Raw genomic sequence first — 18,009 nt, 5'->3', positions numbered from 1 at the left:
GCTATCCAGTATGGTCTATGGTTATATCTTGATGAACATAGTTTATACTTTAAATCCAGTATGATCTGTGGTCATTTCTTGATGAACATAGACTAGTTTAAACTTTAGAATCCAGTATGATCTGTGGTCATTTCTTGATGAACATAGACTAGTTTAAACTTTAGAATCCAGTATGATCTGTGGGTATATCTTGATGAACATACTTTAAACTTTTAACTCCAGTATGGTCTATGGTTATAACTTGATGAACATAGTTGAAACTTTAAAATTCAGTATGGTCTGTGGTAATATCTTGATAAACATAGTTTAAACTATAAATCCAGTATGGTTTATGGTTATATCTTGATCAACATAGTTTAAACTATAAATCCAGTATGGTTTATGGTTATATCTTGATCAACATAGTTTAAACTTGAAATCCAGTATGGTCTGTTGTTATATCTTGATGAAGATAGTTTAAACTTTTAATCCAGTATGGTCTGTTGTTATATCTTGATGAACATAGACTAGTTTAAACTTTAGAATCCAGTATGATCTGTGGTCATTTCTTGATGAACATAGACTAGTTTAAACTTTAGAATCCAGTATGATCTGTGGTTATATCTTGATGAACATAGTTTAAACTTTGAAATCCAGTATGGTCTGTGGTTATATCTTGATGAACATAGACTAGTTTAAACTTTAAAATCCAGTATGATCTGTGGTTATATCTTGATGAACATAGTTTAAACTTTAAATCCAGTATGATCTGTGGTCATTTCTTGATGAACATAGTTTAAACTTTAAATCCAGTATGGTCTGTGGTTATATCTTGATGAACATAGTTTAAACTTTAAATCCAGTATGATCTGTGGTTATATCTTGATGAACATAGTTTAAACTTTAAAATCCAGTATGGTCTGTGGTTCTATCTTGGGCTGATTCTTAAAAGTCTCTTATTTATTGAAAGTACAACTGCTCAGCAAACCTACATGTACATGTTTCATGATTGTACAGTATCTTCGTGTCACTCATGTGTCAATATATATCTTTAACTTGTTTAATCTAGTTTGATTGTATTTGTTCTGAGGCAGTTTATTATTGTACATATAGGATTATGATCCTCTTCTACTCACTGTCCTTCTCGCTAGAGAGCATTTCCCTTTAACTCGGTGGTAGAGCGTTCGACTAGGAAGTCTGGAGACGTGAGTTCGATCCCCGGAAGAAGCACGCTACTCTCTTTACTGTTACAAATGGTGTCCATGCATGGCCCTTCCTGTGGTGAGAGGGAGTTAGAACCTGGGTTGTGGTGTTCGGGGGTGGACACATTTAAAAAAGTGGGAAGTAGTGGGGCAGATTTTAATGGTACATATACATGTAGGAGTACGATCACCTTCTAGCTTTATACTAGAGGGAATTTCCCTTTAGCTTGATCAGTAGACTGGGAGCTCAGGGGGTTGTGGGTTTGATCCCCTTGGAAGCACACTATTCTCTTTCCTGTTACAGTTTAAAGGGAATGCTACACATCATCCTTGATATCCTGGGGTTACGCTCGCATTCGCTCTCTACACCCCTGGAATATGTACATGTCATAGCAAAATTGAAGGCACGAAGATAGCTGTTTGTTTGGTCTCGGGTAAAAAAACCCTGACAAATCGGGTGTAGAGAACGAAAGTGAGCGTAACCCCTGGATATCAAGGATAATTCCAGGGGTGTAGAGAGTGAAAGTGAGCGTAACCCCTGGGTATCGAGGATGATTCCAGGGGTGTAGAGAGCAAAAGTGAGCGTAAGGATATCAAGGATGATTCCAGAGGTGTAGAAAGCGAAAGTGAGCGTAAGGATATCGAGGATGATTCCAGGGGTGTAGAGAGAGAACGTGAGTGTAACCCCTGGATATCGAGGATGATTCCAGGGGTGTAGAGAGCGAAAGGGAGCGTAACCCCTGGATATCAAGGATGATTTCAGGGGTGTAGAGAGCGAAAGTGAGCGTAACCCCTGGATATCGAGGATGATTCCAGGGGTGTAGAGAGAGAACGTGAGCGTACCCCCAGGATATCGAGGATATCTATGTTACTTTATAGTTGGTAATATTTGCAAGGGATATAATTATGCTTTTTTTGTGGTCACCGAATAATGAAGATAACGATAATTTAATATTGTCTTTTTACCATATTTTTACAAAACACTTGTAAAATAAATTCCATCACAAAGTACCTTGTGAGTGCAATACTTTTACCTATCTGTTGCATGGAATTTACTTTATTCCCCTTAAACTAGTTTTGATCAGGATAACAGCAAAGTGTTCAAGCCCTGCCAAATTAAACAGCTGGGAAGCTGTGTTACATTAACCCCCTAGTGTATGTTTGTGAAATAGGAATAGCAAGTCAATGTAGTCACAATGGGATTGGATATGTCACAATAGTCAGGTCACCTGACCTGCTTGTTTCATAGCTCTCACAACAAACGTTCATTATGTACAATAGTAATGCATGCATGACTAGTTTTTAGCTCGTCTTTTCGAAGAATAGGGGGCTATAGCAGTACCCACGGTGTCGGTGTCCCACATGGTTAAAGTTTTTGGGCGAGCTGTGTTTTGGTGTTTAACTCAACTTTTAATTAATTTTACTTTGAAATATGGTTACAGCAATTGCTTGGAGGTTATTTAGCAACAAATTGGACCATATTTGGTCATTATTGGTCCGAAACACAAGTCTGTTGGAATTGGTTAAAGTTTTTGGGCAAGTTCCACAGGTTAAAGTTTTAGGGCAAGTTCTAGTTCTTTTGAAACTACTGGGCAGATTTCAACCAAATTGGGCAGGAAGAATCCTTCAGGGAAAATCCTTCAGGGAAGGGGATTCAAGATTGTACAATCCAGGGGACAGGGGGGCGGGGTCAAAAGGGTTAAATTTGACAGTTTGCCTTTAAACGACATCTCCTCCGAGACTATTTGGCAGATTTCAACCAAATTTAAGAGCCAGCATCTTTAGATGAAGGCGATTCAAGATTGTACAAATGAAGTCCCTGACCCCCCAGGGGACAGATGGGCGGGGCCAATTTGACGGTATGCCTTTAAATGACATTGCCTCTAAAAGTACTTGGCAGATTTCAACCAAATACAGCAGAAAGCATCCTGAGGGGAAGGGGATTCAAGATTGTACAAACCCTGATCCCCCCATGGCCAGGGGACAGCTGGGTGGGGCCCTAAGGGGAATACTTGACAGTTTGCCTTTAAATGACATCTCCTCCAAGGTAGGAACTTGTATGGGGAAGTGCACAACACTTTTGGATTTTTGATATGACCCATAGGGGCCGGGGCCAGAAGGGATGGGGTCATGGGGGTCAATTTTTTAGCTCACCTGGCACGAAGTGCCAAGTAAGCTTATGCCGTGGCGCGTCGTCCGTCGTCCGTCCGTCCGTCCGCCCGTCCTCGTCCGTCAACTTTTCCTTTAAACAACTTCTTCTGAAGAACAGACAGGCCTAGAGTCATGATATTTGGCTGAAAGCTTCATTGGTAGGAGCCCTACAAAGTTTGAGAACGAAAATGACCTTGACCTGTTTTCAAGGTCACAGGGGTCAAATATGTCAAAAACTTCAAACGACTTCTTCTGAAGAACTAAAAGATATATAATCTTCATATTTGGCTGATGGCTTCCTGGGATAGAGCCCAACAAAGTTTGAGAATGAAAATGACCTTGACCTACTTTCAAGGTCACAGGGGTCAAATGTGTCAAACACTTCAAACGACTTCTTCTGAAGAACTGAAAGGTATATAATCTTTATATTTGGCTGGTGGCTTCCTGGGATAGAGCCCAACAAAGTTTGAGAATGAAAACTAGTTTGACCTACTTTCAAGGTCACAGGGGTCATATATGTCAAAAGCTTCAAATGACTTCTTCTGAAGAACTGAAAGGTATAGAATCTTTATTTTTGATTGATGGCTTCCTTGGATAGAGCCCGACAAAGTTTGAGAATGAAAATGACCTTGACCTTCTTTCAAGGTCACAGGAGTCAAATGTGTCAGACACTTCAAACGACTTCTTCTGAAGAACTGAAAGGTATATAATCTCTATATTTGGCTTGTAGCTTCCTAGGAAAGAGCCGAACAAAGTTTGAGAATGAAAATGACCTTGACCTTCTTTTAAGGTCACATGAGGCAGATATGTCAAACACTTTAAACGACTTCTTCTGAAGAACTGGTAGTTATAAAATCTTAATATTTGGCAGGTGGCTTCCTGGGAAAGAGCCAAACAAAGTTTGCGAATGAAAATGACCTTGACCTACTTTCAAGGTCACAGCGTTCAAATATGTCAAACAGTTCAAACAGCTTCTTCTGAAGAATTAAAAGGCATAAAATTATAATATTTGGCTGGTGACTTCCCGGGATAGAGCTCACCAAAGTTTGCAAATGAAAATGACCTCAACCTACTTTAGAGGTCACAGAGGTCAACAACATTTTAATGGATTTGTTCTTGAGAACTAAAAGGAATGGATTCATAAGATTTGGCTGGTAGCTTTTTGGAATAGAGCTAACCAATTTGAGAAGGAAAATGACATTGACCTACTTACAAGATCACAGGGAAAAATATGTCAAGCAACTTCTGAAGAAGAATCAAAAAGCATAGAATCTTATAATAATATTTTGCTGGTAGTTTCAACAGATGGAGCCAACAAAGTTTGCGAGGGAAATATTTTTAGTGCAATATAATATTTAATGAGAATATTTTGCTATGACTGCTTAAATATTCAGGTGAGCGATACAGGCCCTCTTGGGCCTCTTGTTTTTTAAATATTGTCTTATAGCATATCTAATCAAACATAATCATGAGTTCTACATTTTAAAGCTTTTCTTTTTTAACATATGGTGATGGCGTGGGGTAGGGGTAGGGGAGGGATAAAGGGTAAATAACTTTTTCTACACTGTTTGAGGTAGGAACTTGAAACTTTTAGACATGGTACATGTACATTTATGTATGGATAAGTGCACAACACTTTCTGATTTTTGATATAACCCAGAGGAGCCAGGCCAGAGGGGGTGGGGTCATGGGGATCAAATACTTAAAAAAAATAGAGTCTTATAGCATATGAAATCAAGCATTGTCATGAGTTCTATATTTTACAGCAATTTATTTTAGCATATGATGATGGGGGGGGGGGGGGGGAGTACTTGAGGGATAAGGGGACAAATAACTTTTTCTACACTGATTGAGGTAGGAACTTGAAACTTTATATGTATGGAGAATGCACAACACTTTTGGATTTTAAATATAAACCCCAGGGGCTGGGACAGAGGGGCTGGGGTCATGGGGATCAAATATTAAAAAAAAAAAAAAAAATCTTCTGTGATGATATCAAGCTTAAAAGAAAATTACTGACATGGGTTTAATTTTTTTTTTTTTATAACACAACAAGTGATGGCTTATTAGATTCACAAGTGTTGGCAATAGACGAGCTATGCTGTTCTACCACAGCTCTTGTAGTATATAGAGAACATTTCCTTTCCATATGATTACACCTCGTGAATGTATCATCATTCATGTGTATAAACAAAATATTTTTGTTTGTTTGTTTGTTGTGCATTCAAGATTGTGTTTCTTATCAATATCACTTGAGCCTTTCTTACAAATTCTCTTTTTTTTTTGTACCAGATAGTATAATACAAAGCAGATTGCTTGTATTTTGTTAACAGACAGCAAAATCTAATCTTCAATAAATCTTTAACACAATATACAGTATACAAAATGTATATAGAGTACCTGTATATTTTGTCTCGCCGCCACAGTAGTGGAAGCGAGACTAATGAGTTACTTTTCTGGCAACGGCGTCAACATGAAGTTTTTGCGTTTAACTTAGTTTCACTGAAAGTATAAGTGCTAGACCAACCAATTTGTTTTTCAACCCATTCATCAAATGCTGGATGCGCCCTACCTTTCATGATCTGTTAACTTTTTCAGCATCTCCATCAACATTAAGTTTTTGCATTTATTTTAGTTTATCTGATATGTGCATTGATAGTCAACAGGCACAGATGAGACATATCATTCTCTTACCCTGGACAGGTGTATCCGCACTTTTACCGGTGTGAGATTTCCTTGTCTCACCCTAGGGTTGAGACGAGGGGGATTCCCCTGAATTTAGCTTGAGACGCTGACATTACATTGTGTATATACAGGGTAAGAGAAAAAGAATCATTCATCCCCTTGTGGATGAGATAGGGTAATCTCAACCCTCGAGAAAAGATTCTTAAGTTGCCAAACACGAGGCTTTGCCGAGTGTTTGGCAACTTAAGAATCTTCCCCCTCGGGTTGAGATTCCCCTATCTCACCCCCAAGGGGGTGAAAGATTCTATTAATCCGAAGGACCGTTTTTTTTTATACAGTACATAATTTTATATATCCTGCATGGGACCCGCATACACTGACCAGCAGGAATAATGGGGGATTTAGAGTTTTGTGTAGTTGTTTCACTGATTTTCCAATTTAATGATGTTGGTCTTGCCTGTTTAAAATCAGAGGTAAATTGCTCTCCCATGACCCATTTTGTTTTTATTCATAATTAACTCATACAATGTTAAGTCATTCATTACTTGCAGCAAATTACTGAAAGTAGAATTATTTCATTTATTGCTAGAAAATCAACACCAGTCACCTGGTAGCTAGGTGAAACAAATGTTAAAACCAGAAAAGTTCAGTACGACAATTGACTCCCCTGCTACCAAGCTACACAGTATTTGTGTCCCTGTTTGAAAGATTTCTGTAAGCAACAGTGACCTTGGCCTTGAGCATGGAACCCTCATTATGAAGTCCACCCTGATATTCTCATACTTGACATTTTAAAATGTTATCAAAATCCACTCAGAAATGAAATCCCTTCAGCCACGATACTGAATCTAGGGCAGAATGATAATGTAAAGATGAATAGACAATCATTTAATTGATTATTTAAGTATATATTTTATTCTAATCGCTTTCTGTCCGTCGTCCGTCGTGCGTCGTCCGTCGTGCGTCGTCCGTCGTGCGTCAACTTTTTACATTTTCAACTTCTTCTCAAGAACCAGATGATGGATTTTTTTTCAAACTTGGTCAGAATCATCCTTGGTAGATGAGGCTACAAAATTGTAAAATTGGGATTCCTACCCCAACCCCTGGGGCGGGGCCCCAAAGGGAAAATTAACCAATATTTCAAAAATCTTCTTCTTCAGACTCGGAGGTACTACCGTCATTTTCTCTGCATGGAAAGAAATATCATCAGGTGCTTAACTTAAATTGTAAATTTCAGGACCCCCGAGCTATTCGTTCTCCCTTGGGGAGGGGGTAAAGTTTACTATAGTTTATATAGGGAAATAACACTTTTGGGTATATTTGAAAACTTTCCGTAGGAAATTATTTTTACTTGGTGAGAATTATCCTTGGAGGTAGATGGTTTCAAATTGTAAAATTGAGATTCCTACCCCGACCCCTGGGGCCAGGGCGGGGCCCCAAAGGGAAAATTAATCAATATTTCAAAAATCTTCTTCTCCAGACTCAGAGGTACTACAGTGATTTTCTCTACGTGGAAAGAAAGATCATCAGGGGCTTTACTTAAATTGTAAATTTCAGGACCCCCGAGCTATCCGTTCTCCCTTGGGGAGGGGGTAAAGTTTACTATAGTTTATATAGGGAAATAACACTTTTGGGTATATATTTTATCCATTTTCAGCAGAAAATTACTCAAACTTAGTCAGAATCATCTTTGGTGAATGAGAGTATTACTTTGTAAAATTGGGATTCCTGCCCCATCCCCAGGGGCTAGGGCGGGGCCCCAAAGGGAACATTTACCAATATTTTCAAATTCTAATCCTTTGATGACATGACAAGTATTGTATTTCACTTAGTTTACATGCTGATTTCCACATCACATCTAAACAATAAAATAAAGCTACCAGTACCTATGATATAACTCACATTATCCCACAATTTCCATCTTTGACCTCTGTTTACTACCTGGTCAAGTGTGAGTGACCCCGTCTGATGTTTTGATGTGCAGAGACACTCCACCCTGTCTTTCGCATTTTGTTTCTCACCGTGTTATAGATTCTCACTACCTTTATTCACATTTTTTTTTATTAATTCACTTGGCCCACATCTTCAAGATGATTTTTTTACCATAATTAGCCTTCAGCTACAAGCTAAGTGAGGGGATACATACATGATAACATGAGCATATTATATAAGTGATTACCGTCTTTTTGTTTATGTTGTAGTATTGTTTCATAGTGACTGCTTATCTCTGTTATATGTTGTGATATGTACATGTAAGTGTTCATGTTTCTATCTTAAAAAAAGTGTAGATTGCCTTGAAAATTTGACTGATTCCTTTGTCTACACTGTCTTATTCTTATTTCATTAACCCTTTCACCACTGTAGACCATAATAGACTCATCCAGATCAGTGCATGGTAGAGTCTACTAAAGTTACATAGGGGTGAAAGGGTTAAGAGACGAATCTCCAAGGATGGAGCAATAATGTCTCTGGATACTGTGCGTGCATGTGCTGTAAAGAAAAAAATGAGTTTTGTAAATTAATGTAACTTAAAATCAAAATATTTATATAAAGGGTAGAAAGATGGGTGAGGGGGGGGGGATTTAGTGTCCTGTCTCACGGCATGACAATGAGAATTAGTTTTAAAACAGTGCAGTGCATCACAGTCACACAATTTTCACACAAATATTTGTTTTACTTCGTCTCCTGGACAACTCGGGGGCAACAGGTGTTCCTACATACATAGGACAGCCTATGTTAGTCGGGCAGATGGAGAGGAGATATGTTGGAGGCTGTACTGTATGTGGAGAGTCATGCCGTGAGAACGAGGGGGGGTTGGGGTGTAGTGAAGTGATAATGTGAGAAGTACAGACCAGCCTTGAATGATTCAAGGCTGTCAGCCTCAGCCATTGAGGAGGGAAGGTTGTTCCAGTCTGTTATCGTCCTTGGCATGTATGATGACTTGAAACAGTCCTTGGAAGCCTGTATAGGACAATAACGGTGGCCCCCTCCTGTCTTGGAGTCAGCCTTGGTGAGGTACCAGTCGGCTGGAATAGCTATAAGATCATGAGTGATTTTATAGAAGTTGACAAGTCTTGCCTTCTTCCTATGGTTCTGCAGGGAGTCCCACTAAAGGTTGTTGACCATGTCCGACACACATCCTGGTGTTCTGGAGTGGAAGTCGTTGTTGACATATCTGGCCGCTCCTCTCTGGACAGCCTCAAGCTGGTTGATGTGCTCTGCACGGCATGGATCCCAGGCAGAGCATGTGTACTTCAGTTAAGGTCTGACAAGGGCAGAGTAAGTGAGAGCTTTGCCTGCCTGGTGCATCCAGACATGCATGTTACGGCTCAAGAATCATAGAGTTTGATGTGCCTTAGCTATTGTGCTGTTTATATGTGGGCTCCAGGACAGGTCGTGTGACAGGATTACTCCCAGTTATTTGCTCTCAGTCGTTATAACTTCTTGCTTATACAGCTATATACAATCCTTCATCTTGCTCTTGACGTGTACACCGAACATTACACAATGAGTCTATGTAGATCCTACGTGACAGGTAACAGTTGTATAATGTTCCGACCCCAATACTGCCATTATTCTTATTTGGAAAATTGCTTCCATGTATAAATCACTCCGTGTACTTTTAAAACTAATTTCATTGGTTTGTAATTGAATCCTTGGGTAGTAGAAGTGCATGTGGTGACTTTATTGGTAGCCACTCGGGACAAATAAGTAAATAGAAACTTTTTAACTCTGGAAGACATTTGAACTTCAGCAGTGGTTGGTTTAGGAAGACTGCAACATTTACTTCAATGTCATATATATATATAAATACAGAAGGTCTTTATACCTTTAAGTTCCATTCATATGAGATTCGTGAAGCTAGTCTAACAGATATCAGTACCTGGATGAAAGCCAACATGCTAAAGCTTAATCAGGAAAAGACAGAACTAATCGTCTTTTCCCAAAAGTGTCGGGAAACAATGGCTCTCCAGCTCAAGGACAGTGCCAGAACTATTGAGACTGTTCCAGCTGTTAAAAACCTAGAGGCTGTATCCGGCAGTTTATAACTGCAGATGCATGCACAATTTTGGTGCATTCACCTGTTACCTCTCTGTTGGATTATGGTAACGCCCTGCTCTGTGGTATATCTGACAAACTAACTAGTCGTCTGCAGAGGGTCCAGAACACTGCAGCACGGCTGGTTACTCGTACTAGAAAGAGAGAGCACATCACACCTGTGCTATATTCGTTGCACTGGTTACCTGTACCGTACAGGTCGCAGTACAAAATGTTGGTGTACACATACAAGGCACTGAATGGAACAGCTCCCTAGTACCTACAGGAACTTGTTACCCTGTATCAGCCGTCACAATCACTGCGGTCCGAGTCAGAATCATTGTTGTGCGTCCAAAAATCTTGTACTGTAACTTATGGATCCCGGTGCTTTGGGAGGGTTTTTGCCACGTTGTGCAATAGTTTACCATCTGATATATATAAGAAAGTCAAATACCCTGGCCAAATTCAAGAGGGACATCAAAACTCACCTCTTTACGTACCCATTTTAGGCTTTTTGCAAAGACGTCCTGTAAATACCACCCTTTATTTGTTTTATTGTAAGCTAGCCTTTGTTTTTGTTTCACAATTATAACTAATACTATTATCCATATGTTGTAAAGCGCTTTAGAGTAATTTTACAAATTATATAGGGCGCTATATAAATGTTGTATATTATTATTATTATGAAATTAAATGTCTCAAATATTGGGTGCTTGCTGAAACTAAACTTTGCCTCAAAATTTAGACTTGTTTCAAAATTTCAGATGAAGGGAAAACAAATGTAGGATTTAGTTAATATGCCACATAACTAAGGTTTTTGCAGATATTTGTGAAAACATTTTCTTGGACAGTTGGAAATCTAAAGTATTGACCTTTTTTCCGCTTTGTTTTGTGATGTCGCAATGCAATTCAAACACTGACTTCTTGACGATGTTATAATAAAACAATGGGAACCTACAGCCAATCAAATATATATGTAAACTTTATTTAATTTACAACAATTATGAAACAAGTTATAACAACTGACATTAATCACTCTTGGTGGCCCGGATCATCACAGTTAGCCAGTCAGATCTCTGCTAGGTGTTATTCTACGCAATTCATAGCACAACTTATATATTGGGTGATGATGACATTGATCGCAAAGATGTAATGCGATAATTTAAATTTTTCTTAATGACTCTCTCTCAAATTTTCTGTTCATATAAAATCTGGAACCAGATGGAGTCAGAATTTACCACTCTGTCCCAAAACGTCAGAACTTTTGAGTACATGTCTTTGTATCTTTTTAGAATTTCACGATGGCCGATAACCGTGATGATGACTGTGACCTTGACACGATCACAGCGACCTCTCCACTGAAGTCAGATCAGGACGTGGACGACATACCTGAACATCTAAGTGAAGATCTAGAGGAAGAGGAGGGGGAACGGAGCAATGATTCTGAGAATGAGGATGAAGGGTATAAATAAATAACTCCTGATTGAGTTATATTTTGAAACATCCAATATCGTTGGCACTTATTAACTTTTCACAATACTGCAAAATATAATAACTTTTCACAATACTGCAAAATATTAGTTGTAAGAAAACATTTTTCTTCAAAGGACCTGTTACAGGAACAAAAGAATTTTGCCCACAAAGNAAAGGAAATGTTTTTCTTAGTTTTCAATGTGTTAATTAAACAAAACAAATAAAACAAACTGCTCTGATTTGATAATATGGCTACAGTCATTTTGAAAACTTCAAAAGAATATCTTGAAAAAATGTGTGCAGATAAACTTGTGTTTTCTGGATAAACTGGTGTTTTCTGAATTAATTGATGTTTTCTGGATAAACTGATGTTTTCTGGATAAACTGATGTTTTCTGGATATACTGGTGTTTTCTGGATAAACTAATGTTTTCTGGATAAACTGATGTTTTCTGGATAAACTGGTGTTTTCTGGACTAATTGATGTTTTCTGGATTAACAGTGTTTATTTAGATTAAATGATGTTGGAAATGTTATGTTTCTTTAGGTTACTTGACCTCGAGTGTCAAATGGCGTCTGGGTTAGATCTGAGTACTGGACGGAAGCGAGGTATCCGAAAGTACAGGCATGCTCTCAAGTCACTAAAACCCTATAGGAACAGCAAAACGTGAGTGAACTCATTATAAATTGCTCCTAATGAATCAAGTATTTCATATGGCAGCACTTTCAGAAATTGTCAGTCTAATATCATATCAAAGCAATAATGCATATTAAAGAAAAGTACCAGTGTAACAGCCACTTCTTTTGCCCCCCATTGATATCTTCCCCGGGGAAAAAATCAGCTACAAGATGGTAAGTCATTGTATTGAATGTCACAGTATTGCTTTTACCACTTAGAAATCCATTCAACCAATCTAATTAAAATTACAATGTATGTCTTCACATCGTTCCCATTTACTGATGTCGCACGGACATGATCACCCTATCACTAAACGGGAGCGATGCATATGTGAACCAACAGAACTTGATAAGGTTTGAGCACTCTTTGGCAAAAGACATAAAATGGTTGACTTAAACCCGGAACAGGATTGTAATTTATTCCCATTGATTTTCATTACACAGATCGCTTATAATGATCAACAATAAAAACTGATGTAAGTCAATTTGGTGATTATGACAAATTCCGAGGTAGTGTTTATATGTGTTCTTTGTTCTATGACCTTGACCTTTAGCCCCAAGGATGAACTGCCAGAAGCCACAGCAGGATTTTTCTCTTTGCTCACTTACGCATGGCTAACACCCATCATGTGGAAGATCTACAGAAAAGGAACTGGTTTCCTTGGCAACATGAGATGTAGTGATAACAACAGAGCAGAAATAAACTCAGAAAGGTAAATATACTGAAAGTGAGGCTGTTGAGTGTCTTGGGCTAGGTAAATATACTTAAAGTGAGGCTATTGGGTGTCTTGGGCTGTGGAATTCAATTCAGAGGTTTCTTACCGAGACCAGCCTGTAATTGACAGACATTTCATGATCGAGTGAATGAATATTAAGATTTATCACATAACTAACCCATTTTACTATGTCATATGGCCCTGTCATAATATGTAATACAACCTAAAGGTGCTGCAGTTGGTCAAAACCGTGGGAACATTGTGAACTTTATTAACTATTTTTGTTTTTTTTATATAAATTTTATTGTTTTTGCTATTAAATGAATTTAATTGTGTTTGAGATTTTTTTCAAATTATGAATGTTACATTTGTGTCCATGTCATATTGAATATATTAAACTCTTTTTCAATAATTCAATATGTCATGGACACTCATGTAAGATCCTCTATCCTGCTCATGATCACCTGATCATGATATAGGAGGTAAAATAAACTCTGGCAGGAGTGATACCTCCCACATGACACAGATTGACTGACCATGGCCATGAGTATGAAAAAAAGTTAAATCATGTAATCAAAATATGACAATATTTTTCAGGACAAATTTCTGTAAAACACAAAAATGAAAAAATACAGGGTATGATTTTGTATCGTCTGTTGCAGACTTGAAAAGTTATGGAAAGAAGAGCTGAAGAGGAAAGGCCCTAAGGACGCATCTTTTGGCTGGGTGGTTTTCAGAGCCGTGAGAACACGCATCTTCTTTGGTGGAATGACCTTCATTTTATCTGTCAGCTTCAGTTTCTTTGCTCCTGTGAGTGAAAATTGGGATGGATGGTGCCATTTGCCATATTAGACTGATTATAAGTACCCTACCACAAAGAAGCACCCCCTGCCCTTTTTCTGGTCTAACCAATCCCATCCCTGCACTAAAATTTAATGACTTTATTCAAAATTTAAATAAAGTCAATCAGAAGAATTTTAACTTACCTAGTTTATAATGCTTGGTGACCTTTTGCAGTACGTTCCATTGTGTCCATTTCCTATCAATCTTTTTTCTTTAAAAAGCTACTTCTCATGAATGAAATGTAACTTCCAGTAGCATCATTTGTAACTGTGGGGGTTGTTTTGGGGACTTTTGTAATGGCCCACATAATAGCACTTGTTAATTATGTACATTGTGTTTCAGGCATTAGTATTAAACAAGCTGCTAAAGACATTATCCAACAAAGAGAAATTTGATATTGCCTATGGAATAATGCTGGTAGCTATCATCTCTGTGATGGAGTTCTGCCGCTCAATGCTGTTTGCTCTCGGCTGGGTAACCAACTACACCACAGGTTTGTGATTTCTTTGCCCATGTGGTTCAGAGAGATTTGTCTCTTGTCTGTGAAGTTTCATACTTGCCAACCCTTCCTATTTTGGAGGGAAACTCCCGATTTTGGACCCTTAAATTGAGCATTGGCAACCAGTGAATTTGCTAAACTATTTCTATTTTCAAAGATATGATGATATCATCTGAAATGACCAATTCAAAAATGCCATTTAAAAGGGTTATTTTTCCATAAAGTGTACACACACACATTTTATTTATGCTCTTAATTCCTAGCACGCGTGATCTCCCCCATGGACATTTTTAAAAGTTCCGAGTACAAAGTTTACAAAGTTTTGCCCCTTCAAAAAGACAGAACTATCATTACACGGTTATAAATCTACCTACCTGTATTCTGTACTTACGTATATTGTAGCTATCACCTTACTTTTTTAACTTACCTTTGCAGGTGTGAGACTTCGTGCAGCTTCCCTCAGCTTGATTTACAAGAAGATCCTGAAACTTCGAGGCCTGAAGGATAAGTCTGTTGGGGAGGTATGGCTGAACACAGACCATTTTGTCTGCTGACTTAAGCTTATTGTCTGCTTTTGTTTTGCAATTATATCGGCACACATTTTCAGGTCATATACAGATTTTTTTTGTGAAAATTCTCTCACATCTAAAAATGTAATGGTCATTAAATATCACAGGTAATGTGTTTGATATGTAATGTTCTAAGTTTTACCCCAGTTTTAATACATTTGACAATATAAAAAGTTAAGTAAATGTTTTTTCGCGGCACTATATCACAGATATAATGTATAATGTATGCTGTAGTCTTAGAACCTTAAATGGTGCCTTGGTGGTCGGATGGTGCAGTTGATAGCACACTTGCCTTTCATGAAGGCTGCCAGGATTCGATTCCCGATCAGACATGATAAGGTATGGGGTCACCTGCCCAACCATGTGGGTTTTCTCCCGATACTCCAGTTTCTTCCCGCCGTTCTATGCGCTAACTTCCGGGCCAGCAAGAGTGGTTAATATAAGTTGAAATAACTTGTTTCATAATTGTTGTAAGTGGTAAATAAAGTTTATATAATATTATAAACTTAAGTCTAAAACATGTTAATAATTAAGACTTGTGTTCTTAATAATACAGTTGGTAAACCTGTGCAGTAACGATGGTCAGCGTCTGTTTGAAGCAGCGGCCATTGGTCCTTTGTTGATTGGAGGGCCCATTGTGCTACTGTATGGTGTTGTGTACACTACCTACCTGATTGGGCCCTGGGCGCTAGTAGGCAGCGCCACCTATCTGGCATTTTATCCCTTCATGGTAAGTGATAAAAACAGGTGAAGGTCCATCCAACGCTATCAATTTATGTTTTGTCGTAAGTTATATGGACATGGTGAACGATAAAAAAATAATAAGTTACTGGTTACTTGATTGTGATAAACAGTTGCCATCTTAATATAAAGCTACTGTTGCTTAAGTCAGTTAACTATCCCTGCCTAAAAATAAATGACCCTGACCCCTTTCAAAGGTCAAATATTTTTAAAAACTTTGAACAACTTCTTCAAATGAACTATAATAACTAGAGTATTATTTTTGGCCTGCAGCTTGCTAAAATGAAGGGCTATCAAAATCAATCAGATAAATAACCTTTAAGTTATGACTTTCTCTTTTCTTAAGGTGATATGAGTAAGATGTGTGAAAATATTTTAAACAATTTCTTCTATTGAACCAAGAACAGTAATATTTTACCTATAGATTTTTTTTGTTATATGAAGACAATCCCAATTTTTCAAATAAATTACTTTAGTTCACACTTAAGATAAAGATGATAAAATGTATCAACTTTTCAACCAAATTCTGATAGTGAACTGCAATTCCCATAAAAGTAATGATGAGAGACATAATTATATACCTTGCTATGGTTATAAAGTGTGTTCAAATGAATGACAATGACCAACATTCAAGGTCACAGAAATTATAAAAAAAATCCTCTTAATGACTGGCTTTAACAGATGTAATATCAGGATTTCTAATTATTTTTCAAATTTTGTCATAAACATATTTATTTCCTTGACTTACAAAACTTTTATATAATTGGTGTTGATCATTTTAGGCTTTGATTAGTCGATTGACGGCTTACTACAGAAGGAGAGGAATTGTAATCACCGACAGAAGGGTAAGTGGAAAGTTCTAAACTTTTAATATATTACAGTGTTTTTATGCAAATCAATTTAGCAGTTGTATTTAAGCCAGAATAAACCATAGACTCCTTCCATGTCCTCTGATCGTAAAATAGTCCCAGAGTAAGGAGGCTAGATTTACAAAACATGGAAAAGAATATAGTCCCAGAGTAAGGAGGCTAGATTTACAAAACATGGAAAAGAATATAGTCCTAGAGTAAGGAGGCTAGATTTACAAAACATGGAAAAGAATATAGTCCTAGAGTAAGGAGGCTAGATTTACAAAACATGGAAAAGAATATAGTCCTAGAGTAAGGAGGCTAGATTTACAAAACGTGGAAAAGAATATAGTCCTAGAGTAAGGAGGCTAGATTTACAAAACATGGAAAAGAATATAGTCCCAGAGTAAGGAGGCTAGATTTACAAAACATGGAAAAGAATTACAGCCTTTCTTTGTGATGTTTTTTGGTATCAACAGAAGCTTTCAGTTCCAAAAACTGAAAATGACTTAATTGAAACAGCTTGTTTTAATAACTTCTAGGAATCACGAAAAGAGCTCCTTTTTAAGTTACCTTTTACAATTCAAAATCTGTTTAAGTTATCTTGTGTTTTAATTGGATATAAGTTATCTTGTGTTTTAATTGGATATAAGTTATCTTGTGTTTTAATTGGATATAAGTTATCTTGTGTTTTAATTGGATACTTTTCATTCTGTCTGAATTAGTAAGATGAACTTCAGTTCATTTATATTGTGAATTGTATCAACTCACAGGTACGAATGATGTCGGAGCTGCTTACCTGTATAAAACTAATCAAAATGTACGCCTGGGAAGTGCCGTTCAGCAAAAAGATTTCAGGTATATTGTAACTTAGTAATAATCAGCAGAATTGAAGTTCATTTTACATGACTGTATAAGCACCTGGCCCAACTGACCAGGGGCACAAATTGAAACTGAGGTACAGAGGTGAAGCTGGAGATGAAGGGGGAGGTGGGAGGGGTACAAAGCTATATAGAAGCTGTAGAATTTAAACATGACAGGGCCAGAAAAGAAAGGGTCATTCAGCTGCAGAAAGATACCTGAAAAATACATACTCTGCATATGATCTATCACTGTAATATAAGCTGGTTATTTTTGAATTTTTAAATCTTTACAGATTTTACTCAAAATGAGGAATTTCAATTTACGTGGATTAAAATTTTAAAAGTTTTTGTGTAAGCAGTTGACCAAAGTCCACATGAACATGTATTATTGCAAACTACTGAACTTATTAAAATGTTTTTACAGTGATGTTTGCTATTCGTTGTGTAGGTATTCGTTCAGAAGAGAGGGCTATCTTGGAGAAGGCTGCAGTGGTCCAGGGCATTAGTACCTCCGCTGCTCCCATGGTGCCAGTCATGGCATCTGTGTTTGTCATTCTTGCGCATGTTCTTACAGGAAACGATATCACCCCTGCACAGGTAGGTACAAACACCTGTCAAATAAAGATAAATAAATGTCAGTAAAATTTCTGTTATAAACCATAACTATGAAGAGTCGAAAGGGAAACATACCTTTTTACAAATTCCATAGAAAACTACTCTTTGTA

The 18,009-nt window shown here is 37.6% G+C and overlaps 1 protein-coding gene across 1 annotated transcript in view; it reads left to right on the top strand.

Moving 5' to 3' along the window:
* The window catches only part of LOC110451427 (multidrug resistance-associated protein 5-like), a 57,023-nt gene that overhangs the window by 3,512 nt on the left and 35,502 nt on the right, over window positions 1-18,009 (top strand). Inside the window, exons 2-11 of the mRNA XM_021499439.1 lie at window positions 11,348-11,517; window positions 12,075-12,194; window positions 12,760-12,918; window positions 13,584-13,731; window positions 14,107-14,257; window positions 14,699-14,784; window positions 15,389-15,562; window positions 16,356-16,418; window positions 17,195-17,279; window positions 17,733-17,881. Of these exons, the coding sequence (XP_021355114.1) occupies window positions 11,357-11,517; window positions 12,075-12,194; window positions 12,760-12,918; window positions 13,584-13,731; window positions 14,107-14,257; window positions 14,699-14,784; window positions 15,389-15,562; window positions 16,356-16,418; window positions 17,195-17,279; window positions 17,733-17,881 (1,296 nt within the window). The 5' untranslated portion in view covers window positions 11,348-11,356. The remainder of the gene's footprint in view (window positions 1-11,347; window positions 11,518-12,074; window positions 12,195-12,759; window positions 12,919-13,583; window positions 13,732-14,106; window positions 14,258-14,698; window positions 14,785-15,388; window positions 15,563-16,355; window positions 16,419-17,194; window positions 17,280-17,732; window positions 17,882-18,009) is intronic.

This window comes from Mizuhopecten yessoensis, unplaced genomic scaffold (genome assembly GCF_002113885.1).
Source record: "Mizuhopecten yessoensis strain PY_sf001 unplaced genomic scaffold, ASM211388v2 scaffold6015, whole genome shotgun sequence".
Taxonomy (NCBI): domain Eukaryota; kingdom Metazoa; phylum Mollusca; class Bivalvia; order Pectinida; family Pectinidae; genus Mizuhopecten; species Mizuhopecten yessoensis.
Note: the sequence above shows the minus strand (reverse complement) of the source record. Positions and strands in the feature narration are given on the sequence as shown.